At 49.4% G+C, this 23148-nt stretch overlaps 2 protein-coding genes, 1 long non-coding RNA gene and 2 other non-coding genes across 10 annotated transcripts; 2 read left to right on the forward strand and 3 right to left on the reverse strand.

Moving 5' to 3' along the window:
• The first annotated feature begins 627 nt into the window (after nt 1-627).
• Nucleotides 628-10900, forward strand: TRIM41 (tripartite motif containing 41). 6 transcript variants are annotated; one of them, XR_004683594.1, is made up of 7 exons: nt 628-2113; nt 5704-5799; nt 7743-7973; nt 8539-8561; nt 8762-8889; nt 9297-10108; nt 10569-10900. XR_004683594.1 is itself a non-coding variant. In XM_035029354.1 (7 exons), exons 1-7 carry the CDS (start codon nt 1304-1306, stop codon nt 10183-10185), a joined length of 1602 nt encoding a protein of 533 aa, XP_034885245.1. In that variant the 5' UTR covers nt 628-1303; the 3' UTR covers nt 10186-10494. The 6 variants fall into 6 exon arrangements, 4 of the variants coding, with proteins under 4 accessions (XP_034885245.1, XP_034885242.1, XP_034885243.1 ...); XM_035029354.1 differs by lacking the exon at nt 10569-10900 and having other exon boundaries at nt 9297-9472; nt 10048-10494; XM_035029351.1 differs by lacking the exon at nt 10569-10900 and having other exon boundaries at nt 9297-10494.
• An 885-nt stretch (nt 10901-11785) lies between these two features.
• RACK1 (receptor for activated C kinase 1) lies at nt 11786-16361 on the reverse strand. The gene is made up of 8 exons (XM_035029357.1): nt 16120-16361; nt 14901-15072; nt 14212-14359; nt 13894-13989; nt 13365-13475; nt 12815-12955; nt 12295-12405; nt 11786-11898 (listed from the first exon to the last, which is right to left on the reverse strand). Exons 1-8 carry the CDS (start codon nt 16226-16228, stop codon nt 11833-11835), a joined length of 954 nt encoding a protein of 317 aa, XP_034885248.1. The 5' UTR covers nt 16229-16361; the 3' UTR covers nt 11786-11832.
• On the reverse strand, nt 14516-14594 carry LOC118026546. Its single transcript, XR_004683611.1, has one exon. It is a non-coding gene; the product is annotated as a small nucleolar RNA SNORD96 family (small nucleolar RNA).
• LOC118026547 lies at nt 15755-15822 on the reverse strand. Its single transcript, XR_004683612.1, has one exon. It is a non-coding gene; the product is annotated as a small nucleolar RNA SNORD95 (small nucleolar RNA).
• Nucleotides 16362-16516: 155 nt separating the features above from the next.
• Nucleotides 16517-19517, forward strand: LOC118026500. The gene is made up of 2 exons (XR_004683596.1): nt 16517-17092; nt 17541-19517. It is a non-coding gene; the product is annotated as an uncharacterized LOC118026500 (long non-coding RNA).
• Nucleotides 19518-23148: the final 3631 nt, after the last annotated feature.

Genomic DNA, 23148 nt, shown 5'->3' on the forward strand with positions numbered 1-23148 from the left:
ATACAGACCTCGAGGTAGTAGTTTGGGCACGTAGCGTGCGTGGTGCCCAGCTCAGAAAGTGTTGAATGAACCGACGGCACTGAACTCAGTTACTATGTGCTAAGCAACATACTAATCGCTTTGAAATTATATTAACTCTAACTTCACAAAACCCTCTGATAGGGACTATTACCCTTATTTTATATGAGTAAATACAGGACGATAAAGTTATCAAATACATCTAACACCCCCCTTTTTTACAGATGGTAGTACAGTCTACATTTTTCAGCACCTCGCTTTTCTCACCTCACAATACATCTTGAAAAGGATTCTCTTTTTACAGCTAAAGAACGTGATAATGTTCCACTGTGTGAATGTTCACGTAATGATTTCACCATTCCTTTACTGATGGGCCGTTAGAAAAGTTCATCTAAACGATACGACAGTGACCGGACGGCAGTTTCTCAAATGCGTGTGGAAATGCCAACTATAGTGGGGATGATTGGCAAGGTCTCCTAGAACTCTTGAGTTCCCAAACAACAAAGTCCTCGGCCTAGAAGGGCCGGAAGTACTTGAGGACGCTCACCGGGACCCGCCCCTCCGCTTCCGGCATCGGCCGTCCGGAGTCCCTGGTGCAGTCCTCAGTGCTCGGTTAGTAGGATGGCGCCGGGCCGACGCGGTCACAGCACCGAGAGCGGACGGCCGCTAAGCGCTTCCACCGTCCCCCGAAGTTTATCCCCAGTGGCGGGGGATGGGGGAGGCCGGTTCTTCCGGGTCGTCCGCGTTCCCTGCTCTTTCGTATTACAGAGACGTGGGCCTCCTTCGTTCTAGCCCTCACGCCCTGTTCCCGTGTGCCTGCTAGAGCGTCTCCTCGCCGTTTCCTGTCGCCCAGGGGCCCGGGAGGAAAGAAGGGGGCGTAGCGCTACGGCGGAGGGAACTCGCGAGCTTAGGAAATTCGCAGATACCGGAAGTGTTGGAAGGAAGGCCGGAAGTGAGGGGGCGGAGCCAGGAAGTGAGGAGGGGCGGGGGTTTATGAGGAGGCCAAGGGAGCGTTGGGACAGATTTGCACTCAGGGCCACCTGAGGGACTTGGCTGTAGCGCTCAGCTTTGTCCCCTCCCCTCGCAGAGACACGGTTGTCGTCTAGGAGTAGGGAACTCTGTGTGGAGGGGTGGGTTGTCGGGAGGACCTTCCTCTGCCTGCGCTTGAGGCAAGGTGTGGAGAGGCGGGGTGGGGGTGGGGCCGGGTCGTCAGGGCGTCTGAGAGGGAAGACCCCCGCCCCCCGCCCCCCCACCGCCCATCTACACTGGCTGACTGGACACTAAGATGGCTGCCGTTGCCATGGCACCCAACCCTGTGCAGACCCTTCAGGAGGAGGCGGTGTGCGCCATCTGCCTCGATTACTTCACGGACCCCGTGTCCATCGGCTGCGGGCACAACTTCTGCCGAGTGTGTGTAACCCAGTTGTGGGGAGGGGAGGATGAGGAGGACAGAGACGAGTTGGACCGGGAGGAGGAAGAGGAGGACGGAGAGGAGGAGGAAGTGGAGGCTGTGGGAGCTGGTGGGGGGTGGGACACCCCCATGCGGGATGAAGACTATGAGGGCGACATGGAGGAGGAGGTCGAGGAGGAAGAGGAGGGTGTGTTCTGGACCAGTGGCATGGGAGGGTCCAACTGGGACAACATGGACTACGTGTGGGAGGAGGAGGACGAGGAGGAAGATTTGGACTACTACTTGGGGGACATGGAGGAGGACCTGAGAGGGGAGGATGAGGAGGACGAGGAGGAAGTACTGGAGGAGGATGAGGAAGAGGAGCTAGACCCCGTCACCTCACTGCCCCCGCCTCCAGCCCCTCGGAGGTGCTTCACCTGCCCTCAGTGCCGAAAGAGCTTTCCCAGGCGGAGCTTCCGCCCCAACCTGCAGCTGGCCAACATGGTCCAGGTGATTCGGCAGATGCACCCAACTCCTGGTCGAGGGAGCCGTGGGAGCGAGCAGGGCATTTGTCCCAAACACCAGGAAGCCCTGAAGCTCTTCTGCGAGGTGGATGAAGAGGCCATCTGTGTGGTGTGCAGAGAATCCAGGAGCCACAAACAACACAGCGTGGTGCCATTGGAGGAGGTGGTGCAGGAGTATAAGGTGAGAGAAGTAGAAGAGGGGAGTTTAGTGGGGGTGGAGAGGAAGTATGAGGAGCTGGGAAAAGGAAACATGTCCCCTCCCCACCCCAAAACTTCATGCACTGGTGAGCTGATTTTCCTTTACTTAGCACTTACTGGCATCAAGGTGGGTTAGACTGAGAAGGATCCTGTACAGACAAAGCGGACCAGTGAAGAAGACCAGGAAGATTGGCTTCCTCAAAAGAAATTGGGCAAAGTGCATATGATACCGTATCATTGGGTTGCATCTCTTAGGGAAAGCACTGCTGTTTCACACTTCCACTGTCTCTAAGTATAGGAGTGCAGGTGACAATCCCCTCAGGCTTTACCACCAGTCTCATTTTCCTCTGGGTGAGTCTTCAGTCTATCCTTGACTCAGACCCCTAGAGTTGGGAAGGACTTGGGGCCTCAAAGAATAAGAAAGTGCCTTAAAGAGCAGGAATGTAGAAATGACTACTAGTGTCAGACCCAGATACTCTGCATTTGCCTTTTAATGGGTTTCTCACCTACCCCCTGATATGGCTTGTTTCTCCTCACGGACTTTTGTTAGATCTGAATCAGTCTAATGTACTGACTAGAACTTACCTTTCCTGAGAATGCAGAAAAAAGGGAGAGGCTTCTAAATCAGAAGACCGGGCTCTGCACTTGTGAATATTCACTCAGGCATCTCTAGAAGTCTTGGAACTTTAATTTCTCCAGGATTAAAAGTTAATATTTACTGAACACTTTACTTACTATGTACACCAGGCACTGTACTAAGCACTTCATGGACTCATTTAAAACTCAAAATAATCCTGTAAGTTTGATATGGTTTCTATCCCTGTTTTACAGATTAGGAAACAGATTTAAGTAACATACACAGGGCCACACATACTAGTAAGTGATGGACTTGGTTATGACCCCCTTCCCCTGCCCCGGTGCCCCTGCATACTGTTAACAGTGTCACCGCCATTTAGATGTCTTGTTAGTTTGACTTTCCTGACATGTGACTTCTTGGAGTCTGATTCTAGTTTGGATAATACTTTGCACCCTACTTCTGGCCTCACTCTTTTGGGATATAAGTAAGATTTGTCTGTGAGACAGCCAGCACAAATAGCATTCCTGGGATGGGTTTGAGATAGTGGGACCAGGAGGAAGAAAGGGTAGCTCCTATGTGGTCTGTGTGGAACTTCTTTGTGTTATGACTTGTGTTTTCATATATTGTCACACAGTAACCTCATTTAATTTTTGTCATTACCCTAATTTTAGAGTAACGAGTCTAGAACTTCTCAGCTATGAGCAGTACAGCTAAGACAAACTTATACCCTCTCATGACAAGTAACTGTTTCTTCCACACGGTGATTGTCCCAATTGCTAGGAGTTTTCAAAAGTACAGTGGGCCCTACCACTTGAGATTCTGAGTCAGAGACAGGGAGAATATCAAAATATCTTTAAGAAAGCCCAGCGTAGCATGGGGATCACTGCATTGGTAACATCACCTGTTTTTTAGGCCCTGTGTTGTTAGGGGAGGCTGTGATCTCATTTTGTCCTTTTTTTACCTCCTTTTGGCTCCTAGTTAACTGTACCCATCAATGGGCAGTCAGTTTGTTAACTGAATCTTGGGGTGGACTATTCATGGGCATTCCATCCCTTCTCCACCCTCCTCCTACAGGACTCTTCTGAAGAGCTTCTGAAACTGGATTTTAATTTGTGTTAGCCACATCTGTTGTATGCCAGCCCAGTAGGGCTCTGCAGTTTGAGGAGGCCACATAGATGCAAATAATCTGCCATTAACTGATCAGCAAATGTAAATACATAAGTTTTATTATATAAAACTAATTTGAGTGATTCCTTTTCTAACTTACAGGCTATTTTATGGGCAGGTAGTTTATCCCTTTCAAATATGTACACTAACTAGCACTAGCTTGGAACAGTGTTGTTTTTTAGAAATATTTCTTTATTGAATAGGTAATAATACAAATGATGTATAAATAATCTCCTAAAAAGGTGGAAGTCCTTGATAATTTCTCTTAAATAGTACTCTGTTTGGATTTGTGCTCATGAATTTTTTGTCAGTTATTTAGGAAAAATATTAAATGGAAATTTAAGCATCATAAATTCTGAATAGAGTTGGAGAAAAGGTAATATCAAAAGACAAAATTTTTTGTAGTTTATACTACTTTCATGTAAGGGATTGCCTTGTAATATTTTTAATGTAATTTTTTCAACAACCACTTATCCTGTGCAACAACTGCCTTTTGTACTCTGGGTCAGTAACCTCTTTAGTTCAGGGGTCATTATCAGGTTGTCACTGGCAGCTTAGACATAGGTAGAGAATACTAGATAACATTTATTGATCTTTGGTACATCCCAGACACTGTGTGAAGCATACTGTCCATAAGGTAGATTCTGTTATTCCCAATTCCCATGTAAGGTGAGGAAACTGGAAATGTGGCTCGCATCAGGTCATCTGGTTCCATTCAGGTTTAGATTGGAGTCTAGGCTTGAGCTCTTTTGCCCTGTACTATCTCTCAAGGAAAAGGAAGGAGAAAGGCAGAAGTAGTAGGAGACATTAAAAAGGAAAAAAAAAACAGGTTGGGCCCATCTTTGGTCTCTAACAGCCTTTTAAAGAAAAAGATTCTGTTACAAGTGATTGGAACATAGACTCAAATGCATATTGGCTGTGAAGGTTAAAACCTTAGGAAGAGACGGTTTTTGTTTTCCATTTAGTAAGTGAGTGGGAGAGAAATGGACAGAGAGACATAGAAATTAAGGGGGGCCCCTGCCCCCAGGAGCCCCTGTGTCCTGGGGGAGGCATACTTAAAAATCAGTGCCTCAGAAGTATTGTAAAGGTTGCATTCATGTTCCTTGGGGTGACAGAGGAAGTTGGAGGCAGGGAGGATCTGGACCATGGTCAGGTAGCTGGGTTTTAAAGGAAGCATGCCTTGGGCCAAATGGAGAAAGGCAATCCCAGGCAGAGGGAACAGCATGGATAAAGATACGGAATTACATTCAGGAAAAGACAGGTAGTTTTATGTGGCTAAAACTAAGAGTCTGTATTAGAAGGGGCAAGTGTAGGAGAGGAGGCTAGAAATGTAGAAGCAATGAGAGCCTCATATTTTGCAGGTGGTGGAGAACCACTGAAGGATCTTTAGCACAGGCACAAAATTGTCAGAGAAGTATTTAGAGATGAAAGTTACAAGGAAGATTGCTTATGAGGGGGAAGGGACCATAGGCAGGAACATTCATGTGGAAGGACTTTGTGTGGTGCGGGCTTCAGGCCAGGTCCACTCCAACTCTGAGTATGGGGCTCTGTAGTCCTCAGGATCCTACTTTTAGAGAACACACCCAGGGCTTCTGTACATGAGTGCAGGCAGAATGTTGGAGGCCTTTGTCATCATCTGAAGAGAAGAAAGGGGAGAAAGGGAGTATGATGTTTATTTGGTACCTGTGGTGGGGATCAGGCTTTGGGCCCCAGTGCACTGCAAGGAAGATGGGGGAGGTGGCCCCCAGGCACTGCAGGGAAGATGGGGGAGGTGAAAGCAGGTGCCTCTCCCATCCCAGGCCTCTAACCTTCCTTTCCCATTCCCTCAGGCCAAACTGCAGGGGCATGTGGAACCACTGAGGAAGCACCTAGAGGCTGTGCAGAAGATGAAGGCCAAGGAGGAAAGGCGGGTGACAGAGCTGAAGGTGGGTGAATGTCCTTGATGGGGTTGACTGGCTCTGTGATCAGGCAGGGAAGATGGGCTGCCCACTCTCAAAAGTGGTGGCTGGATTCCCTGAAGAGGGGCAGCCGAGGCCTGGGAGAGAAGTAGACACATTCCAGGATCCTGAAGAGAGAGGGGCTTTAGACAGGAGAGGGCGTGTTCGTTCCTAGGTTCCAAAATGGGAGTGGAAGCAGGCCTGGGGCAGAGGGGTTGGGTCCCTAGCCCAGGGCTGCAAAGCAGGCTTACCACCCAGAGACCTCACTCCAGGCCCAGTGCCCACCACACCGGATAGCACAGAGGGCAGAAATGGGCAAGGAAAATCCACATAACAGCCATCAGAGGAGCCCCAGTTCCCAGGACAAATGGCAGGGCAGCCCTGAGCAGGAGAGGGGGGCCAGAGTGTTTAATGGACAATAGGAATGTTAGCATGGCAGAGACTTAGTCTTTTCTAGTCCAGTGTTTCTCAGCTGTTTTTTTTTTTTTTTTTTTTTAAAGATTTTATTTATTTATTTGAGACAGAATGAGAGAGACAGAGAGCGCATGAGAGGGGGGAGGGTCAGAGGGAGGAGCAGACTCCCTGCAGAGCAGGGAGACCATGCGGGACTTGATCCCAGGACTCCAGGATCATGACCTGAGCCGAAGGCAGTCGCTTAACCAACTGAGCCACCCAGGCGCCCTCTCAGCTGTTTTTCATGATTGATCACCCCTCCCCAAGGAGTATTTTTAGATATTTTTTCCCATAATATCAACCCCCCCACCCCCAACTCTGTACCTGTTTTTGTAAGGTCAGCAGGCACTGAGAATGGCCTGGCACTGAGCTTGGGAGACCAAGCCAGGACATCCTTCTTGTCTGACCTCTTCCCTCATCTCTCCCACGCCTACCACTCTGGCCAGTTGAGGGGTCTTGCCACTTCCCAGGGCTTGTGCTTACTCTTTGCCACCTACACATTAGGAACTCTGCTGCTGGCTACTGCCAGGCACTAAGTGGTGGAATCTGAGTCTGGGAGCCATGAAGTCCTCTTGCCTCTAGCCAGATGCTCTGGGGTCCTCAGTTACAGAGAGAGGATGTCAGATCTGAGTGTCTGTGGGGCAGAGGGTGAAACTGACTTCCTTTACCCACTTGGTCAGTCAGAACTTCCTTTCCCTCTCTGGCCTGTTATTCTTTGTCCCAAGAATGTCTCTAGTTGGTGGGTGGAAAGCATGCCCACTATCGGGATTCCCCAGCCCAGGCAAATGGGGTAAGAGTGGGCAGAAGTTTTCTGTCATTATATGTAGAAGTACCTACACAGTGATGCCCATGATTTTGCCTCTTGGCTCTTAAAGTATAAAATATAATTTGGCTGTTTACAGGAAGAGTTTGCTAGACTCTGATCTAGAAGGATTGGGTGACTTTCTGAGGTCTTTAGTGGTATAGTCAAGACCCTAACTTCATATCCTGATTCCTGAATTTTTAATTTATTCATTTCAAAAAATTCTAAGTACCTACTCTGTGGTTGGTGCTCTCCCAGGGTCTGAGGACCCTGTGGCAAACAGAGATTATGCAGTGGTGGAAAAGGATGTTAAAAGATACTTCAGTGTAAACATAACCTAAGATTAATGCCATGATATATAGTGATATTTTGGGGTGTGGTCCTGATTTAGATCTGGAGGGAATATTTTTAAGCTTAGACCTGAAGAATGAATCAAGTTAGTTAGCCAGGGTGGAGATAAAGTTACAGGCAGAAGTTGTTGAGTTTGAGACCACTGTGCTGGGGGTGTGGGAGTGGGGCCTGGTAAGGCTGGGAGGCGGGGAAGGGGACAGGGGCCTCTTTCCATTTGGGATGTAGGGCTCCATTACCTTGGATTGAGGGGCAGCAGTTGCAAAATTGGAAGTTTATGTTTCTGTGTGTTGAGGTGGTATCCACCATCCCCTTTGCATCATCCCAGAGCCAGATGAAGTCAGAGCTGGCAGCTGTGGCCTCGGAGTTCGGGCGGCTGACACGGTTTCTGGCTGAAGAGCAGGCAGGGTTGGAGCGGCGCCTCCGAGAGATGCACGAAGCCCAGCTAGGGCGTGCAGGAGCAGCGGCTAGCCGCCTGGCGGAGCAGGCTGCCCAGCTGAGCCGCCTGCTGGCCGAGGCCCAGGAGCGGAGCCAGCAGGGGGGCCTGCGGCTGCTCCAGGTGAGCAGTGCCCCCTTCCTTATCTCCCTGTCTCCCCAAAACCCTGTACTTGCTCTATCAGGCAATGCTTACCAAACGTCTGTTCAGAGCTGCCTCTCTTCTCATTGAGAGGAACCCACGATGATTTAACCTAAGACCAAAAGGTTTTTTGAGGCTGGGGACAGAGTTAATGCCAAATGTGGTGTACGTGTGATTATACCCAGTGAAAAGAAAGAAGATTCAATTGTAGAATGAGGGTTTTAAAGGAGAGTTGAGGAAAGAATTTTTGACAGCGATATCCTGAAAAAGATGACCAAGTCATGTTGTGAAAATTCTTTTACTGGGGTTGAAGATTCTGTTATTGGTCTTGCACAGGATGAGATGAATTAGGTGTGCTGAGGCATAGGGATTACTGAGATAGATACATGCTTATTGAGGGCCTTGAGGGTGCTCTTTCTTACTCCCTGTTCAAGTTCAGTCCTTTCTCTGGCTGGAATCAGATTGGGAGAAAGGAGCTGTCTCTGTGCAGCTGACTCTCTCTTTGTCTCTTTTTCCCTCTCCCTCTTTTTGTTTCTGTTATTCCCAGGACATCAAGGAGACTTTCAATAGGTGTGTTGCCACCCTTTTCCTCTCTGACCCAGTGGCATCTGGTTCCCCATCCCTACCTCTCTTGGATATCCCGCTCCTTTCCTTCCTTCCCCAGGACCCGAGTTTCTGCCTCCTGGACCCTCCTCTCCTTCCCCTCAGCTTTTGCTCTTCCCTCTGGGAATATCATGGTCCCACCCCCTGCCCGGTCCCCCTTCCTCCAGGTGTGAAGAGGTACAGCTGCAGCCCCCAGAGGTCTGGTCCCCTGACCCGTGTCAACCCCATAGCCATGACTTCTTGACAGATGCCATCGTGAGGAAAATGAGCCGGATGTTCTGTCAGGCTGCCCGAGGTAGGGAGGTCACCTGTACGACCTTCCTTTGCCTTTCCCTTTACAGACCAGAGATTGGGTTCTGAGGGGGTAGGTGGGTCCCAGGGGGGGCGAATGGGGCTGAGGTGGAGCAGGATACAGGTAGGCTGCTTGGGGCTTCAAGCCAAGAGTAGCTTTTGTCCTAGTCCAGGTAGGTGTTGGTGGTCGGGGAGGGAGGTGGGTAGCAAGAGCCAGGGCCAGCATTAGACCTGTCCAGTGTCCTGGAAACAATGGGGAAAGAAGTGGAGCCCATAGGAACTCAAGTTTGGCCTCTAGGATGGGGTGGGGTGAGGACACCTGGAAGGCTGGGAGGGAGGGAGGGAGGCAAAGGGGAGGGCAGGGGAACAAGTTGTTCCAGCCCTGGCATATTTGTCCTCCCCCCTCCCAAGTGGACCTGACGCTCGACCCTGACACGGCTCACCCGGCTCTGATGCTGTCCCCTGACCGCCGGGGGGTCCGCCTGGCAGAGCGGCGGCAGGAGGTTGCTGACCATTCCAAGCGCTTCTCAGCCGACTGCTGCGTCTTGGGGGCCCAAGGCTTCCGCTCTGGCCGGCACTACTGGGAGGTAGAGGTGGGCGGGCGGCGGGGTTGGGCGGTGGGCGCTGCCCGTGAATCGACCCATCATAAGGAGAAGGTGGGCTCTGGGGGGTCCTCTGTGGGCAGTGGGGATGCCAGCTCCTCGCGCCATCACCATCGCCGCCGCCGGCTGCACCTACCCCAACAGCCCCTGCTCCAGCGGGAAGTGTGGTGTGTGGGCACCAACGGCAAACGCTACCAGGCACAGAGCTCAACGGAGCAGACACTGCTGAGCCCAAGTGAGAAACCACGGCGCTTTGGCGTGTACCTGGACTATGAGGCTGGGCGCCTGGGCTTCTACAATGCGGAGACTCTAGCCCATGTGCATACCTTCTCAGCTGCTTTCCTGGGCGAGCGTGTCTTCCCTTTCTTTCGGGTGCTCTCCAAGGGCACCCGTATCAAGCTCTGCCCTTGATAAGCCTGCCACCCGCAGGGGCCCCTCTGGTTAGCACTTGGGGGGCGGGTGGTGGTGGAGGGTGGCCCGTAAGTTTGGGGGCTCAAAGGCTCCTTCCACTGTTTGTTGCTTCCTGCTCCCCTTTGACCCAGGCCCGCTTCTCCCTCTAGGAGCCTAAAGAACCCTGGCCTGCAGCTCGGCCTTCTCTCACCTGCAATGTCTGTCCAACAGGTCTGCATGGGTCCCTGATGAGAACAGCTGCCTGGTTTTCCTTCCCTCTGTCCACCCAGGGGTCTGAGTTTGAGTAGGGGATGAGCGGAGATTTAACTCCATTACTTAACTTCCCTTTCCCTGCCCCTGCTCTTCAACCCTGTCAGTTCCCAGGCTGGGGTACTTGAGCAAGACTCATGTCTGCCCCCATTTCAATTCCATTTTCTGATGCAAATTTTAGCTAAGGGATTTGGAAGCTTTTTTGGGGGGAGGCAGGTTGGGCAAAAGGGTAGAGCTGGGTAATAAATGTCTACTCTCCAGGGGAAGTAGGAGGGATTCTGAACTCCTTCCATCCCCAATTTCTACCTCCATAGACTGGCCAGAATTTAGCTTGAGAGCTCTAGAATGGTTGACATGGTTTAAACTACATACCATTATATATCACCCAATAAATTATTTTCTCCCCCTTCCTTTTTTCCAGCACTCAAACGAGTAAAGCTCACCCCATCCAACCCCTCCAGGTCTTTTCACTGCCAGGCTCCTTTCCCCTTTGTTCAATGGAGTTCCTTGTGTCAGTTTCCAGCCTCTTCATGTCTTTAGTTCTCCATTTGGTGAGCCCTGACCAGGAGCCTGGGGACAGGGGTTTGGATCCCCAGAAGAGCCTTGGGTATAATCTATTTTTCTAGTAATCCCCTCACCTTCTGTCACTTGTCAGCTTTTGTCCTCTACTTTGATGGCAGAGGTCAATTTATGTTCCTGGGGAAAAGGGAAGATGGGTTGTGTTGTGGAAATAAAAAGTTTATTTGCTTCTTTTGTGGAGTCCTTTCCTTTAGATGAACAAAAACAGGATGAGACAACATTTTTTTCCATAGTAAGCCAGTTTCTCTAATGTGATGCCAAAGAACAGAGGACTAATTGTACCTTCTTGTGATAACCTGCCTTTTGCACTGGTCACATTTGGTGAGCCCTCTTTCTCAAGCATGACCTTATTCCCATAGACTGATACTCATTCCCTAGACCCATCTGAATGACCTACAGTAGTTGTTTTTTTACTGGCACCCTCTTCAGGATGCACTTGAAGATGTTTGTTTGCTGCTATTGTGGCTTTAGGACTATGGTTTTCCCAAGAATCTTCACATTTCCAAAGTCTTTCTGTGTGATTTTATCTAGCTGAGATACCATAAAAGTTGAAGCTAAAGCCAGAGATCTCATTACCATTATGAGCTGACAGAAAAGGAAATAGAAGATCTGTACAGGCTACATCAACATGCTGCATGTTACTTACTTACCCACCACTTGAAGAAAAAAGTCAGCTGTGATTATATTTACAAATACCTGCAGACCACTCTGTACAATTTTTAGTGTCTAACAATGGAAGAAGTAAAAATTATTAAGCAGCAATTCTTCTAGTGAAGAGTTGCTTCATCATAGATGGATTCAAAAATCTCCAACAAAAAGACCCAACTCGACAGACTAACCTGAGGAGTTTCAGAATATTTGTTTTGTAATCGGGCTTTGAGGAATGACAAAATGCCTATTTGTTATTTCTTTATAAGCTAGGACTGAGGTTTTACTATTCCTGAAGAACATTTTCTCCAGGCTTAAGGGAGGCCTAGAGGATCTATACTCGAGACACAGGATATTGTGATGTGGCATAGCATTACAAAGTAGCTTTTTTTATCAGAAAAAGACACTTTCTAAAAGTCAGAAAACCAATGTTTTATTCCTAGAGCTCTGCCATATTTCTAGCGGGTGCCGATGGTCACCTGCCACACACGCACCAGGTTGTCTGTGTAGCCGGCAAACAGAGTCTGCAAGGGAGAAAGGACAATGATAGGTCATGTCAGAGCCACAGAACTCTGCATTTCTAGTAATAAAGATGGCCTTTCTTTTAAGATCCCCAATCTCCTAACCACCAGGTTGCAGGCAGTATATATTCCTAGAGAAGCCAACAGCTGGTATTAAGGATTCATACTTTTGTAAAATGGTTATCTAAGGTGTTAACTGAAGGCAGGTAATCACTGCCTGCTAGATCAATTTTCCTTCCAATTCGGGAACATGTACTCTATTCACTGGCACAGCTAATCTGGTCCTCCCAAATCACCCTGGCTAATTTTGTCATTTTACTTTATGTCAAAGACACACCAAGAGCATAAAGGGAGAGAGAAAAGGTAGAAGCCAAGTCACTTAAGGAGAGACCTACTTACCTGACCATCAGCAGACCAGGCCAGAGAGGTACACTGGGGTGGCTCTGCCTTGCTGCTGGTACTGATAACTTCTTGCTTTAGTTCATCTACAATGATCTTGCCTTCCAAGTCCTGGGGAAGGAGCAAAACCAAGATAAGGAGGGACTCTGTTACAAGCATTGGCGGGGAGCGGGGGGCAGGCAGGTAGAGGTTGAGGATGTTGCTGAACAGCCTAAAATGCACAGGCGTGCCGTGCCGTGCCTCCCTTCCTCCCCACCAGAACAATCTAGACCAACATGTCAACTGTGCTGAGTTTGAGTAAATTGTTGTAATTTGCCATCCCCTTTAGTAGACAAATATCTGCCACCACTGTAAATCCCAATCTTGGGAAGCTGTTAACTTGCTCTTCCTTGATCTCCACTGATAGCCCCATGGTTGTTCAGGAAGCTTGAATCCCATCAGTGACATATGAGGAAATCACAACATTGCCAGGGCTCAGAGTACAGCCAGGTGCTCGGCCTTAACTATAGCCCACACTCACCCAGATCTTGATGCTGGGGCCCGTGGCAGCACAGAGCCAGTATCGGTTAGGACTGAAGCACAGGGCATTAATGATGTCCCCACCATCAAGTGTATAAAGGTGCTTGCCTTCGTTGAGATCCCACAGCATGGCTTGGCCATCCTGGAAAGATAAGGAAAGGGAATTAGGGCAATATGAAACCTATTCCAGATGTTAATCTCAACAGTCTCAAAATTCTGTCCCTCCCCCCACAAATGTCCCAAAAGCTAAGGATTCAAATACCAATATTTCTCTCTGAAAGCCTTTCCTTTCATGCAGGAAACCTCACCAACGCTACGTCTCTGACAACTTCTAAATAACTACAATCAGTTCTAAAAACTGAAACCTACTAATCAATAGCTTCAAGAAACCAGCTTTACTGAAAATAATCTTTTTGTTCCAAACAGTATGCCTTATCTATGTCATTTCTAGAAAGCAATCTTAGGAAATCTTGGACTGCTATCTCATTATCATAAGTATTCTTTCTAAAACACCGTCCCCCACTGAGTAGTAACTCCCAGTTCCTGAATACCTTCCCTCCAGAAGCGCAGAGGGATCCATCTGGAGAGACAGTTACAGTGTTCAGGTAGCCCGTGTGGCCGATGTGATTGGTCTTTAGCTTGCAGTTTGCCAAGTTCCATACCTAGGTTTGGGAGGTTGGGGGGTAACAGGTGAAGAACCTGGCTCTGAATCCACTGGGGTCAGGAGGGCTCAGGACAAATGAAAAAGGCATGGCACCTTATTTAAAAGCATTCCAGACAGGGTGGCTATTTTTCATTCTATCAGTAACAAAAAGGTTAAAAGAATTTGTCTTGGTCACCCAAGGACAATTAAGATTAAAAAAAATAACAAATGTTCTGTGTGTTGCTTTATGGGGGACACTGGGCTTAATTAGCTACTTCAGAGAAAGTATTAAAAACTAATGGTCTGTACTTAGAAGACAGCCATAGTAAAAGCCAACTGAGGGACAAAGCCTTCGAAGTTAGAGCCTATGACCACCTGGGAGGCAGTGGGAGAATATTCTGGCTGGTAAAGGCCCTACACCCTGGTTCCAAGCTCACCTTGACCAGCTTGTCCCAGCCACAGGAGACAATAATGGGATTGCTGCTATTGGGTGAAAATCGGACACAAGATACCCACTCCGAATGGCTCTCGTCCTGCAGAAGACAGAAATCAGGAGAAACGATCCTGGTCCCCATGAAACCCACCACCCCTTCCCTCAGTTAATGGGAAGTATTCACACCCCCAGAACCCAAATCTTAGTATTAACAAAACCCTTTAGAGTCCAGGCCAGGCTTGAAATCACCACGTACTGGCAAGATGAGAAGAATAGGAGAGAATCTTCAACATGTGCTTTCTACATGTGCCTTCACAGTTACCTGGACAGTATACTTGCATACACCCAGAGTATTCCACAGCTTGATAGTTTTATCTCGGGAGCCAGAAACAATTTGCCGGTTGTCGGAGGAGAAGGCCACACTCAGCACATCCTTGGTATGTCCTACAAATCTGCGTGTGGTGGTACCCCTGAAGAGGAGGACTTGGTCAGTCTCTAAATGCCGCAAACATCCTTCACATCAGACTATTTCCCTGGCCTTTTCGTCTCACTGGAGCTGCCATTAATCACATGAGTCTGGACATGGGTCTGATCACAACAGGCCCACGGTTGAGCATATGCCAGAGAATCCCTTCAGAATTGCAGGACATGTCCTCACTCCCGCATGGGGATTGGCTGACAATGTCATCTGTCATCACTGGGATCCTCCATTATGCCTGACCATCCAAAGACTGAGCTCCCAAGCTTACCAGCTTCAAACACTTGCCAACTCCCCGCCACAGTATGTGGCAAAACTGCTCAACCAGCCCACTCCTAACAATTCTGCCTAACTAATTAAAAAGCAGCAAGGATGGAAACCAAACAAATCCAACTATCTTTTCTAGGTACTCTCTTGCCCTACAGTTCCCACAATGAACCTCACTGTCCCTTGGAAACCACCTCCCAACACATGTACATCATTTCTGCCCAGCTTTTTCCCAGTGCCCCAAAGTTAATCGACCAGCTACTTGCGTTGTGAGATCCCAAAGACGAAGAGTTCCATCCCAGGAGCCTGAGAGGGCAAACTGGCCATCTGAGGAGATCACCACATCACTAACAAAGTGAGAATGGCCCCGAAGAGCACGCTGCGGGATGCCATAGTTAGTCTCATCCCTCGTCAGCTTCCACATGATGATAGTCTTATCTAGGGGAGGTAAGAGAGAAAACCCAGTGAGGAATCCCATAGCCCCTTGCTGATCTACTGGATAATCCAGGATCCCTCAAGTTCATTGGTGGACATAAAAGATAACAAAGACACACAAAGGTGGAGGAGAACCACAGGCTGAGAGCCGTTATTAGTCAAGGATAAGTGATTGGCTATTCAAAAAACAGTCAAGTAGAACTGAGTAATGCCATAAAGATTAAACTCAGGGGTACAGAACTTTAGCAGATTTTGGATGCTCTTTTCTAACATTCAGATCAATTAAACATCTTTTTTGAGTCTGAGATCTGAGATCTAAAGCATAAACACTACTGCTTGGGTGTGGGAAGACTAGCTGTGAGATTCTTAACAATTGCTGCTGAGGGCTGCCACAAGTGCTGAATTTGGAAAAGTTGCTTTACACGCTACCAGAGTGGATGCTTTCAATGAAACATGTTAGACTGAACAAGCTTTCCAATTAAGCACCAAACATTACCCCAGCCTCAGCCTACTTTTAATAGTGTGGAGGCCAACAAAAGGCACAAGAGGCCTCGAACCGCTGCCAAGTTCAGAGAATGAAAAAACCGAAGGCAGGGGGGAAAAAAGGCACGGGCCAGCAAGGAGACTGGAGACACGACTTTCCCTTGGAGTCCATCCACTACCCACTAAGCACAGGGCCGGGCAGAAGCTCAGAAACAGCCTCTGGATCTCAGCACAAGCACTCAGATGGCATGTTGGGATCATCACTGCCCCGCCCGACCCCGCAGGCTTCTGTGAACACTCAGGCACACCTGCGAGAAGGTGGGTATGAAATAAAACTCCAACCCTGCAATCCTCCTGCCAGCCACGAGCTAATCTAGGTCTCCATCTCCGCCAAGTGGGAATGCCTCACGGGCTTATCCGGGCTGAAGCCTAGGCCCGGGTCCGCATGCCCCAACTCACACCGGGACGGAGTTTTCCAAGCCGCCAACTCGCGCGCCACTGGCAACGCCGGGCGACGCGCGCAACCCACTCATCCCTCAATCCTTTGCCCCGCACCTTAGCCCGTACCTCGAGAGGCGGACAGTATCATGTCCGGGAACTGGGGAGTGGTTGCGATCTGAGTCACCCAGCCGTTGTGGCCCTTGAGGGTGCCACGAAGTGTCATCTGCTCAGTCATGGCGGCGGCGAGTGCGGATGTCGCCGCGGCGACAAGGATGGAATTGGATAGTTCAGAGAGACCTGCAACACAGCCACTACCGCCCCGGCCCTGCGGAGGAAAAGGGAGAAAAGGCCCCCGCCGGAACCGGAAATACCCGCCCGTTCGAGCAAAAACGGCGGCCCCCATAATGCACTTCTGCTTAAGATGGCGGCACCACGTAGGGCAAAGGGCGAGGTGAAAGACAAAACTTCATGGTTCCCTCGCTACGCAACATAGTTTGGCAGTGCTATACAAAAACATGCTGAAACCAACCCCACCAAGCGTTTAAAAAGGCCCCTCAAACGTACACTGGGGCATGATGTGTAAGAAGCGGAAGACGGTAAGCGCACAGCATATTCCCATAAGGATCGCCCTGCGCCTTCACTGCCCCCACGTGGCACAGCGCGAGCCCCGCCCTTTCCGCTTGGTGCCTCGGAGGGCGACGCTGAGGGAGCTTAATTTCGAGGTGAGAACTGTGAGTAACGGTAAGCAATATGAAAAATATGGTAGTCAGCTTTTAAAGTACACTGCTCAGGTGAACTACTAAACCCTGACAGATTTCCATCGCAGTGGACAGCTGCTCCCTCAAGAGGTTTTTGCTCTGAGGGAATTGACTGAGGCACTCCCTGTCCGGAAGGACTTAGTCCAGGCAGAAGTTCAGACAGGAATGGGTTACGGAACGAAAAATCAGCCTGTGGGCTGCTTGTCGGCCACCCAGCTCTCGCCGTGGCAGGAGTGCGGAGAGGCGTCGCAGAAACTAGAAGGAGAGGAAAGGCCTCCGGGTTCTGACTTCTGCGGACTCGGGTCGAAAGCCGGCTCTGAGCCTCACCACCTCACAGAAAGGTCGGCCGGTCTGCGGGTCCAGGCGTGCCCCCAAGGAGGTGCCCTCAGACTGGGAAACAGTGGAACGTGGTTCCCGGGCTGCCTACCGGCCTCCCATTTAACCGCATGGTATGTGAATATGTGGTGCCTCCCACTACCGCACATCCTTGGTATTAAGAGATGATGCTGGCAGATAGCGCCCTTGTCACAAATTTTTTTAAAGGGGGAGAGGCACAGACCAGGGTGATAGCAGTCGCTGTCATCTATGCAAAATAAGGGGAGATTATACATACGTATTTATTTTGTTTGTAACACGTATTTTCACATCTGTGAAACGAGGTTGGAAATAATAGTACCTACCGAAAGTGGTGTTGAGGAGAGTAAATGAGTTAAGATAGGTTTAAGCGTCCAGAGCAATGCCTGGCAGAGTAAATGCAGGCAAACTTAAACTACCTAGCTCTTGTTTTAGGTCTTGGGGGATACAGCTGTGAGCAAGACGGTGAGGACTTGGTGTTCTTGGAGTGTACATTTGATGGGGTGAGTGGAAAGCAGATTGAGAGGGAAATTGGAGCAAAGAGGAAGGAGAAGTAGGAGACAGCCCTGTGGATATATGGGAGGATAAGGTTCCAGTCAGAGGGACCGAATATGACGGGGGCGGGGCGAGGTGGGGGGCGGGGAAGGAGTCAGTGCCAAAAGTCCTGAGCTGGAGTTTTGGAGCTGCTGAAAACCAAACAGTGGGATGGAGGTGAGGGGCAGTTGACAGGGCCGGCAGGCGTGGAGAAGGACTGTGGCTTCTCAGGGTGCGGGCCTATGTTTCAAGGGTCCCGGTTGTGTACATCACTTGTCTTTTCTCTTTAGCAACACTAAACTCGAACTGCACCCCGACTCACATGTTTTGTTTGTCCTGTGGTCATGAGAGACCCCTACCTTCACCCACACCAATATCCAGCTCGCTGTTCATAGCTCGGGTCATGCCAAGTACTCTGGGCGGTTGGGACAAATGGGGAGGTGAGAGATTCGGCGCATCTTCAAGTGGAGATGCGCAGTGCAAACACTCACTCCCCTGGCTGTTGGCCTGTACATGCAGAGGATTTGCTCTCAGTTCAAGAACACACTTCCTTTATCTCCTATCTATACTCTCTAAAGAGATCATTCCTTAGTCATATTTACCCCTCGAGAAACCTCATTTGGCTCTCTGTTTTCTTGAATGTTGCCAGGGAGCCCCTGTGGAATCAACATCCCTGAGGTAGGGCCAGGAGTACAGGTTTATTTTGTTTGTTTGTTTATCAGAGAGAGCGTACAAGCAGGGGGAGTGGCAGGCAGAGGGAGAAGCAGGCTCCGTACTGAACAAGGAGCCCCATGCGGGGTCATGACCTGAGCCGAAGGTCGTCGCTTAACCGTCTGAGCCACCCAGGCATTCCCAGGAGTGCAGGTTTAAAACGAGCCTCCCAGGTCTCAGGCCTGCTCTAGAACGCGACCTTTCGGCACCGCCCGGCCCTTTTCCAGAAACGGTTGGTTCCCAGGCTAGCCCCGCCCTCCCCAGGCCCCCTCTGGGCGGACCCCTTCTTCGAGTCCTCCCCTCGGGCTACCGAGACCAGACCGAGATTTCTGTAGCTGTCTTTGGCTTCCCGCAACCCGAGGGCCTCGCCCTACGCCAGCCCCATACTCTTTGAGACGGTTCTGGCAGCGCCCCCTCCTGTTGGGCCGAGGCAGGAACTCGGGTTTTGCATTGGAGCCCACCAGCACCGATCTGGCAATGCCAGTGGAGAGGGAGGAATGGGATGTAATGGACTTCCGGACGACCGGACCACAGGATTGGGCTTTCCACCTCGGAAGTTTTCCTCCAATCAGTGCCTGGCCTCCCTTCTCTTGGAGAGGATGCCGGCAAGCCACAAAACCACCGAGGGGCCTTCCTGAATCGAGGGAGGCCTGGCCCTGAGTCTCCGGACACTTTGGGTGTAGTTGGGTGCAGGGGTTGGGTGCAGGGACCGGGTGCAGCGGGAGCCTTCCCCTCTTCAGCCCAAGCTGGAGTTAAGCCCCATACATGCCTGCTTCCCTCTGGGGCCCCGCAGCTCCCTGCTAGGCGTATGGGCCCACCTGGACTACTCACTCCTCAAGCCTGGCCCCTTCCAGTGGGATGACTTCTCTCGGCTGCGGGATGCATCTTAAGAATAAGCCGCCTGCTTCCCATAACAGTCTGCTGCCTCTGTAGGCATCGGTAGGGCCTCTGGGCCTTTTCATTACACGTGTCTTTGATCTGGCCTCTGGGAGGTGGAAACCTGCTGGAGGGCCCCACCTGACCTTGGGAGAAATTGGGGAAAGTTAATCTGCAGAGTCTTCTTTGTGCTCCTCAGGCCACCCCTCTGGTAAGTTCCCCACCCACTTCTGGTCCCATCCCTTGGGCTGCCCGTCCTCTCCCATGTCCCCACTGGTACCACCTTCAGGCCCAGACAAGGTAAACAAAGGAGAGAAATTGGAAATGCTCTTCTAAGGAAGTCTGTCCCTGGGGTGCCTGGGTGGCTCAGTCGTGAAGCGTCTGCCTTCAGCTCAGGTCATGATCCCAGCATCCTGGGATTGAGCCCCACATGGGCTTCTCTGCTCATCAGGGAGCCTGCTTCTCCCGCTCCAGCTCCCCCTGCTTGTGTTTCCTCTCTCGCTGACTCTGTCAAATAAATTTATAAAATTAAAAAAAGGGGGGGTAAGTCCTTCTCACCATTCCTTTTCTGCTGGGAATCCCTAAGATCGACACAGCTGGAAGAAGCCCCTCTCGTTTCCCTGCTAGAGGCCTATGACCTCTTCTAGGAACAGAGGCCTCTATTCCCTCCTGCCAGCATTCAGGAGATGAGACAGGTCTTCCCTTCCATGAGGTGGTGAGGATTATTGTGGGTGATAGGTGAGGGGCTGAGGGAAAGGGCTGTGGCCAAGACCAGAGGGCCTCTGTCAGCTAAAGCAAGTGGCTTCCCTTCATTTTGCTGTTCCTCTGCAGATTCAGTGTGGTTGGCATTGGCATGCCCCATACTCCTTTTGTGGCTAGCCTGGCTCTCCCATGCTCTTCCAACTGTCAGTTCTCTCCCACACAGAACACACACATTATTCTGCCTGGAAGGCCCACCATATCCCACCCTCACTTTTCTTAGTTAATCTAAGTTTCCTTCAGGTCTCAACTTAGGTTGCCACATCAGGGAAGCCCTCTTGTGACCCTCAAGTCTAGGTTAGGTTCCTTGTTTCATGCCCTCATGGTGATGGTGTTCGGGGCCTTCACAGCACTTAGTTCAATTTGCCCTTATTTGAATCCCTCAGGGCTTTTCCTCAGTGCCCTGAGGTCAGGGACTGGTCTGTTTGGGCTGCATTTGCTGGTGGAGGGTTTGGTTGTGGAAGATTCTAATCTTGGTGACTAGCGTCATAGGCTAAGTAGTTAAGGGCAAGTAGTTAAAGGGTGTTTCAGGCAGAGGGATCACCATGGGGAAGAGGTGTTAAGAGTGGTTTGCATGCAGAGGTTTGGGAGATGGTTTCAAATGGGAAGGTAGGATAGAGTGAAACCCAAGGTGATCAAGAAGCCCCTATCGAGGAGTTGACTAGTAAGGAATTTTGTCCTGAAGCCTAGGACTGTCTCTTTAGGATTATCGTAATCCCTCTCCTGCCTAGACTTGATTTTGCTGACAGTCATTTGTTGTCAGAGTGGAGGGTAGGTCGGAAGAGTGAGACTAGAAAGAAGAGTTTAGAAGCTGGACAGGAGGATCTGTAGGAGAGTCATGAGAGTCCTATAAAAGGAGGCACTGAGAACTTCCTACTGGCCTTATGAGTGAGTCAACATTTCATCTAATCCATATCTCTCCTCCCTACCCCACCTTCTTCACTCCAGTATCTAGAATTGGGCTCTGATTATAGAAACTATTTCATGATGAGACCTAAAGAATTAAGTTTAAAAAGGTTGGAAGGAAACAGGGGAAGTTCTATTCTTAGGTTCTGTTCCATTATTCCTGGTGAGAGGTAGGGATGTGATCTTAAATCAATGCCGGGAACAGATGTTATCAAAAAACCATGTATCATTTCTTTATGTCTCTTGATAAATATTTAGTGTCCATCTTAGGCAGAAATCTGAGGTCAACAGTCCCCTAGAAAGCTGCTAAGGCATTCTGTTGTGTTTTCCCTGGGAGATGGACTGTGGGATTCCCCAGACCCTAGGTGCTTCAGCAGATATGCAGTCAGAGGTTGTGGAAGTGGGCATGACCCAGGCAGGTCTGGACTGTAGTCCAGGCAGAATTATAAACATGCTAGGAGAAGGCAAGCCTCTAGCTTGTTAAAGGATTTAGAACACCATTAGGTGGTAGGGAGAAACAAAAGGTGACCCAGGGTGCCCTTTTTTTCAGCTTTTTACCTGGAAGAGAATTTGATAAGAACTAGGGTTGGGAGAATATGTTGAAATGGAACTTTGAGGCTGGCTACTTACCACAAGATAAGAAGGCTGAAGAGGAAACAGTCCTTCCTGCTCATACTTGGGTTAAATAACCAGAGCTTGCTGAGAAATTCCATCCTCTGCTGGAGGGGGAGAGAGAGGATTCTATGTGCTTAAGAAATGCAGACAGAAAGGGGGTGTGACCTCCAGTGATCCTCTTCCAGGTGACCTTTGTCCTTCATTTTTGTGGGGCCCTGCTTGGTACCAAGTGGAATTGTCAATCAGAAGTCTCTGACCAACTCTGCATCTGAGTCCTTTAGGATGGGGTAAAAGATTAGGAAGGCCTAAGCTATGGACGAATAAGAATAAGCCCCTTCCTGTTTTTTAAGGCTATTTCTAGCTCATTTTCCTCCTTTGGGAGGGATAGAGGTGGGGAGAAGAGTAGTAACTCTTCCTTCCTTCTTTGCTGGTCTACTGTCACATCTCCTCCTCCAACTTCTCACATGCCAAGATGAGCTATTTCCCCCTGCCCAGGGTTCTCAGACTGTACCTCTGAGGACTATGGTTTGTGGGCAAAGACTATATCATTAAAAGTTAAATTTGTCACCACTTTTAGTTCTCACAGTCTCCTCCTTTTCAGCCCCGTTATTCCGAAAACCTCTCACTTCCTCTTTTCTCATTATCACTACCAGTACAGACTGCTTTCCCTTCTAGGACTCCATGATTTCTTTAACACCCTGTCAGGATTTAGGTGTGAGAGGAGAAAGGGAAGAACCCACTTACCTACTTTAATGCTAGGTTTTGCCCCACATCCCATTGTCAAAAAGTCAGGCACCAAATAAAACCTTATTTATTCTTATATTCCTCCTATTTTGAGGCCCCAGCCCCGGCTCTTTTTTGGGAAGAGGGTAAAACGGTTTGTTTTTTAGCTACTTCCTATTAGAGTTCTCCTCTATCACATTTCTCACATGTGATCCACATGAATCACAAGTGGAACTGGTTCAAGACTGTTTTAGTCACATTTTTAAAAAATACAAGAAGGCCTTCTTTTAAATATTTTCTTCTATGCCCCAAAATACCACCTTTGAGCCTACCTCTCTTGATTGGGAAAAGAGAGTTCCCACTTCTTTTTCATCTTCCCTTTGGACTTGCTTCTACTCCTGAGAGTCCTAGAAAGGACCAGAATTCAACCTGCCTTATTTCTATGGAACTGTACAATTCATTGTGATTTGACAGCCACTAGCCATGTATGGCTATTTCAAATTAATTAAAATTAAATACAATTAAAAATTCAGTTCCTGAGTTGGACTAGACACATTTCAAGAGCTCAAGCTCAAGGTAGCTAATGATACCTACTACATCAAACAGCACAGATTGAGAACACTTCCATTGTTGCAAAGTCCTTTTAGACCTGGTACAGCAGGCTGTCTTATGTCCCCCTATTTGTTACCCTATTTTAGCAGTTGGTAAATGTAATAACCTCACTATTACAGGATAACTTTCGGGGGCGGGGGGTCAGGGATTGGGGGTGGAGAATAGCATAGAACTCTAGGTCCTATAAAGATTTCTGGAGGCATGGCATAGGGGCCAGAGGTTGATGGCCAGTGGCAGGAGACCTAGGTTTTAAGGAAGTGCTTTAGGAGCTGATGTTATATGTGTGATTCCAGGGCCACACACACCA

Source organism: Mirounga leonina, unplaced genomic scaffold (genome assembly GCF_011800145.1).
Source record: "Mirounga leonina isolate KUSES-001 unplaced genomic scaffold, KU_Mleo_1.0 Mir_239, whole genome shotgun sequence".
In the NCBI taxonomy this organism is placed as follows: Eukaryota; Metazoa; Chordata; class Mammalia; order Carnivora; family Phocidae; genus Mirounga; species Mirounga leonina.

Bases quoted from the DNA above. Each gene is read 5' to 3' on its own strand.
- TRIM41 (XM_035029351.1), top strand. From the start codon at position 1,304: ATGGCTGCCGTTGCCATGGCACCCAACCCTGTGCAGACCCTTCAGGAG. The intron at 5,800-7,742 runs GTGGGTGAATGT...GCATCATCCCAG, and splicing joins GGCGGGTGACAGAGCTGAAG to AGCCAGATGAAGTCAGAGCT. The intron at 7,974-8,538 runs GTGAGCAGTGCC...TGTTATTCCCAG, and splicing joins GGGGCCTGCGGCTGCTCCAG to GACATCAAGGAGACTTTCAA.
- RACK1 (XM_035029357.1), bottom strand. From the start codon at position 16,228: ATGACTGAGCAGATGACACTTCGTGGCACCCTCAAGGGCCACAACGGC. The intron at 12,956-13,364 runs GTATTCAGGAAC...TTATCTTTCCAG, and splicing joins TCTGCGCTTCTGGAGGGAAG to GATGGCCAAGCCATGCTGTG. The intron at 11,899-12,294 runs GTAAGTAGGTCT...TCTCCCTTGCAG, and splicing joins CCTGGTCTGCTGATGGTCAG to ACTCTGTTTGCCGGCTACAC.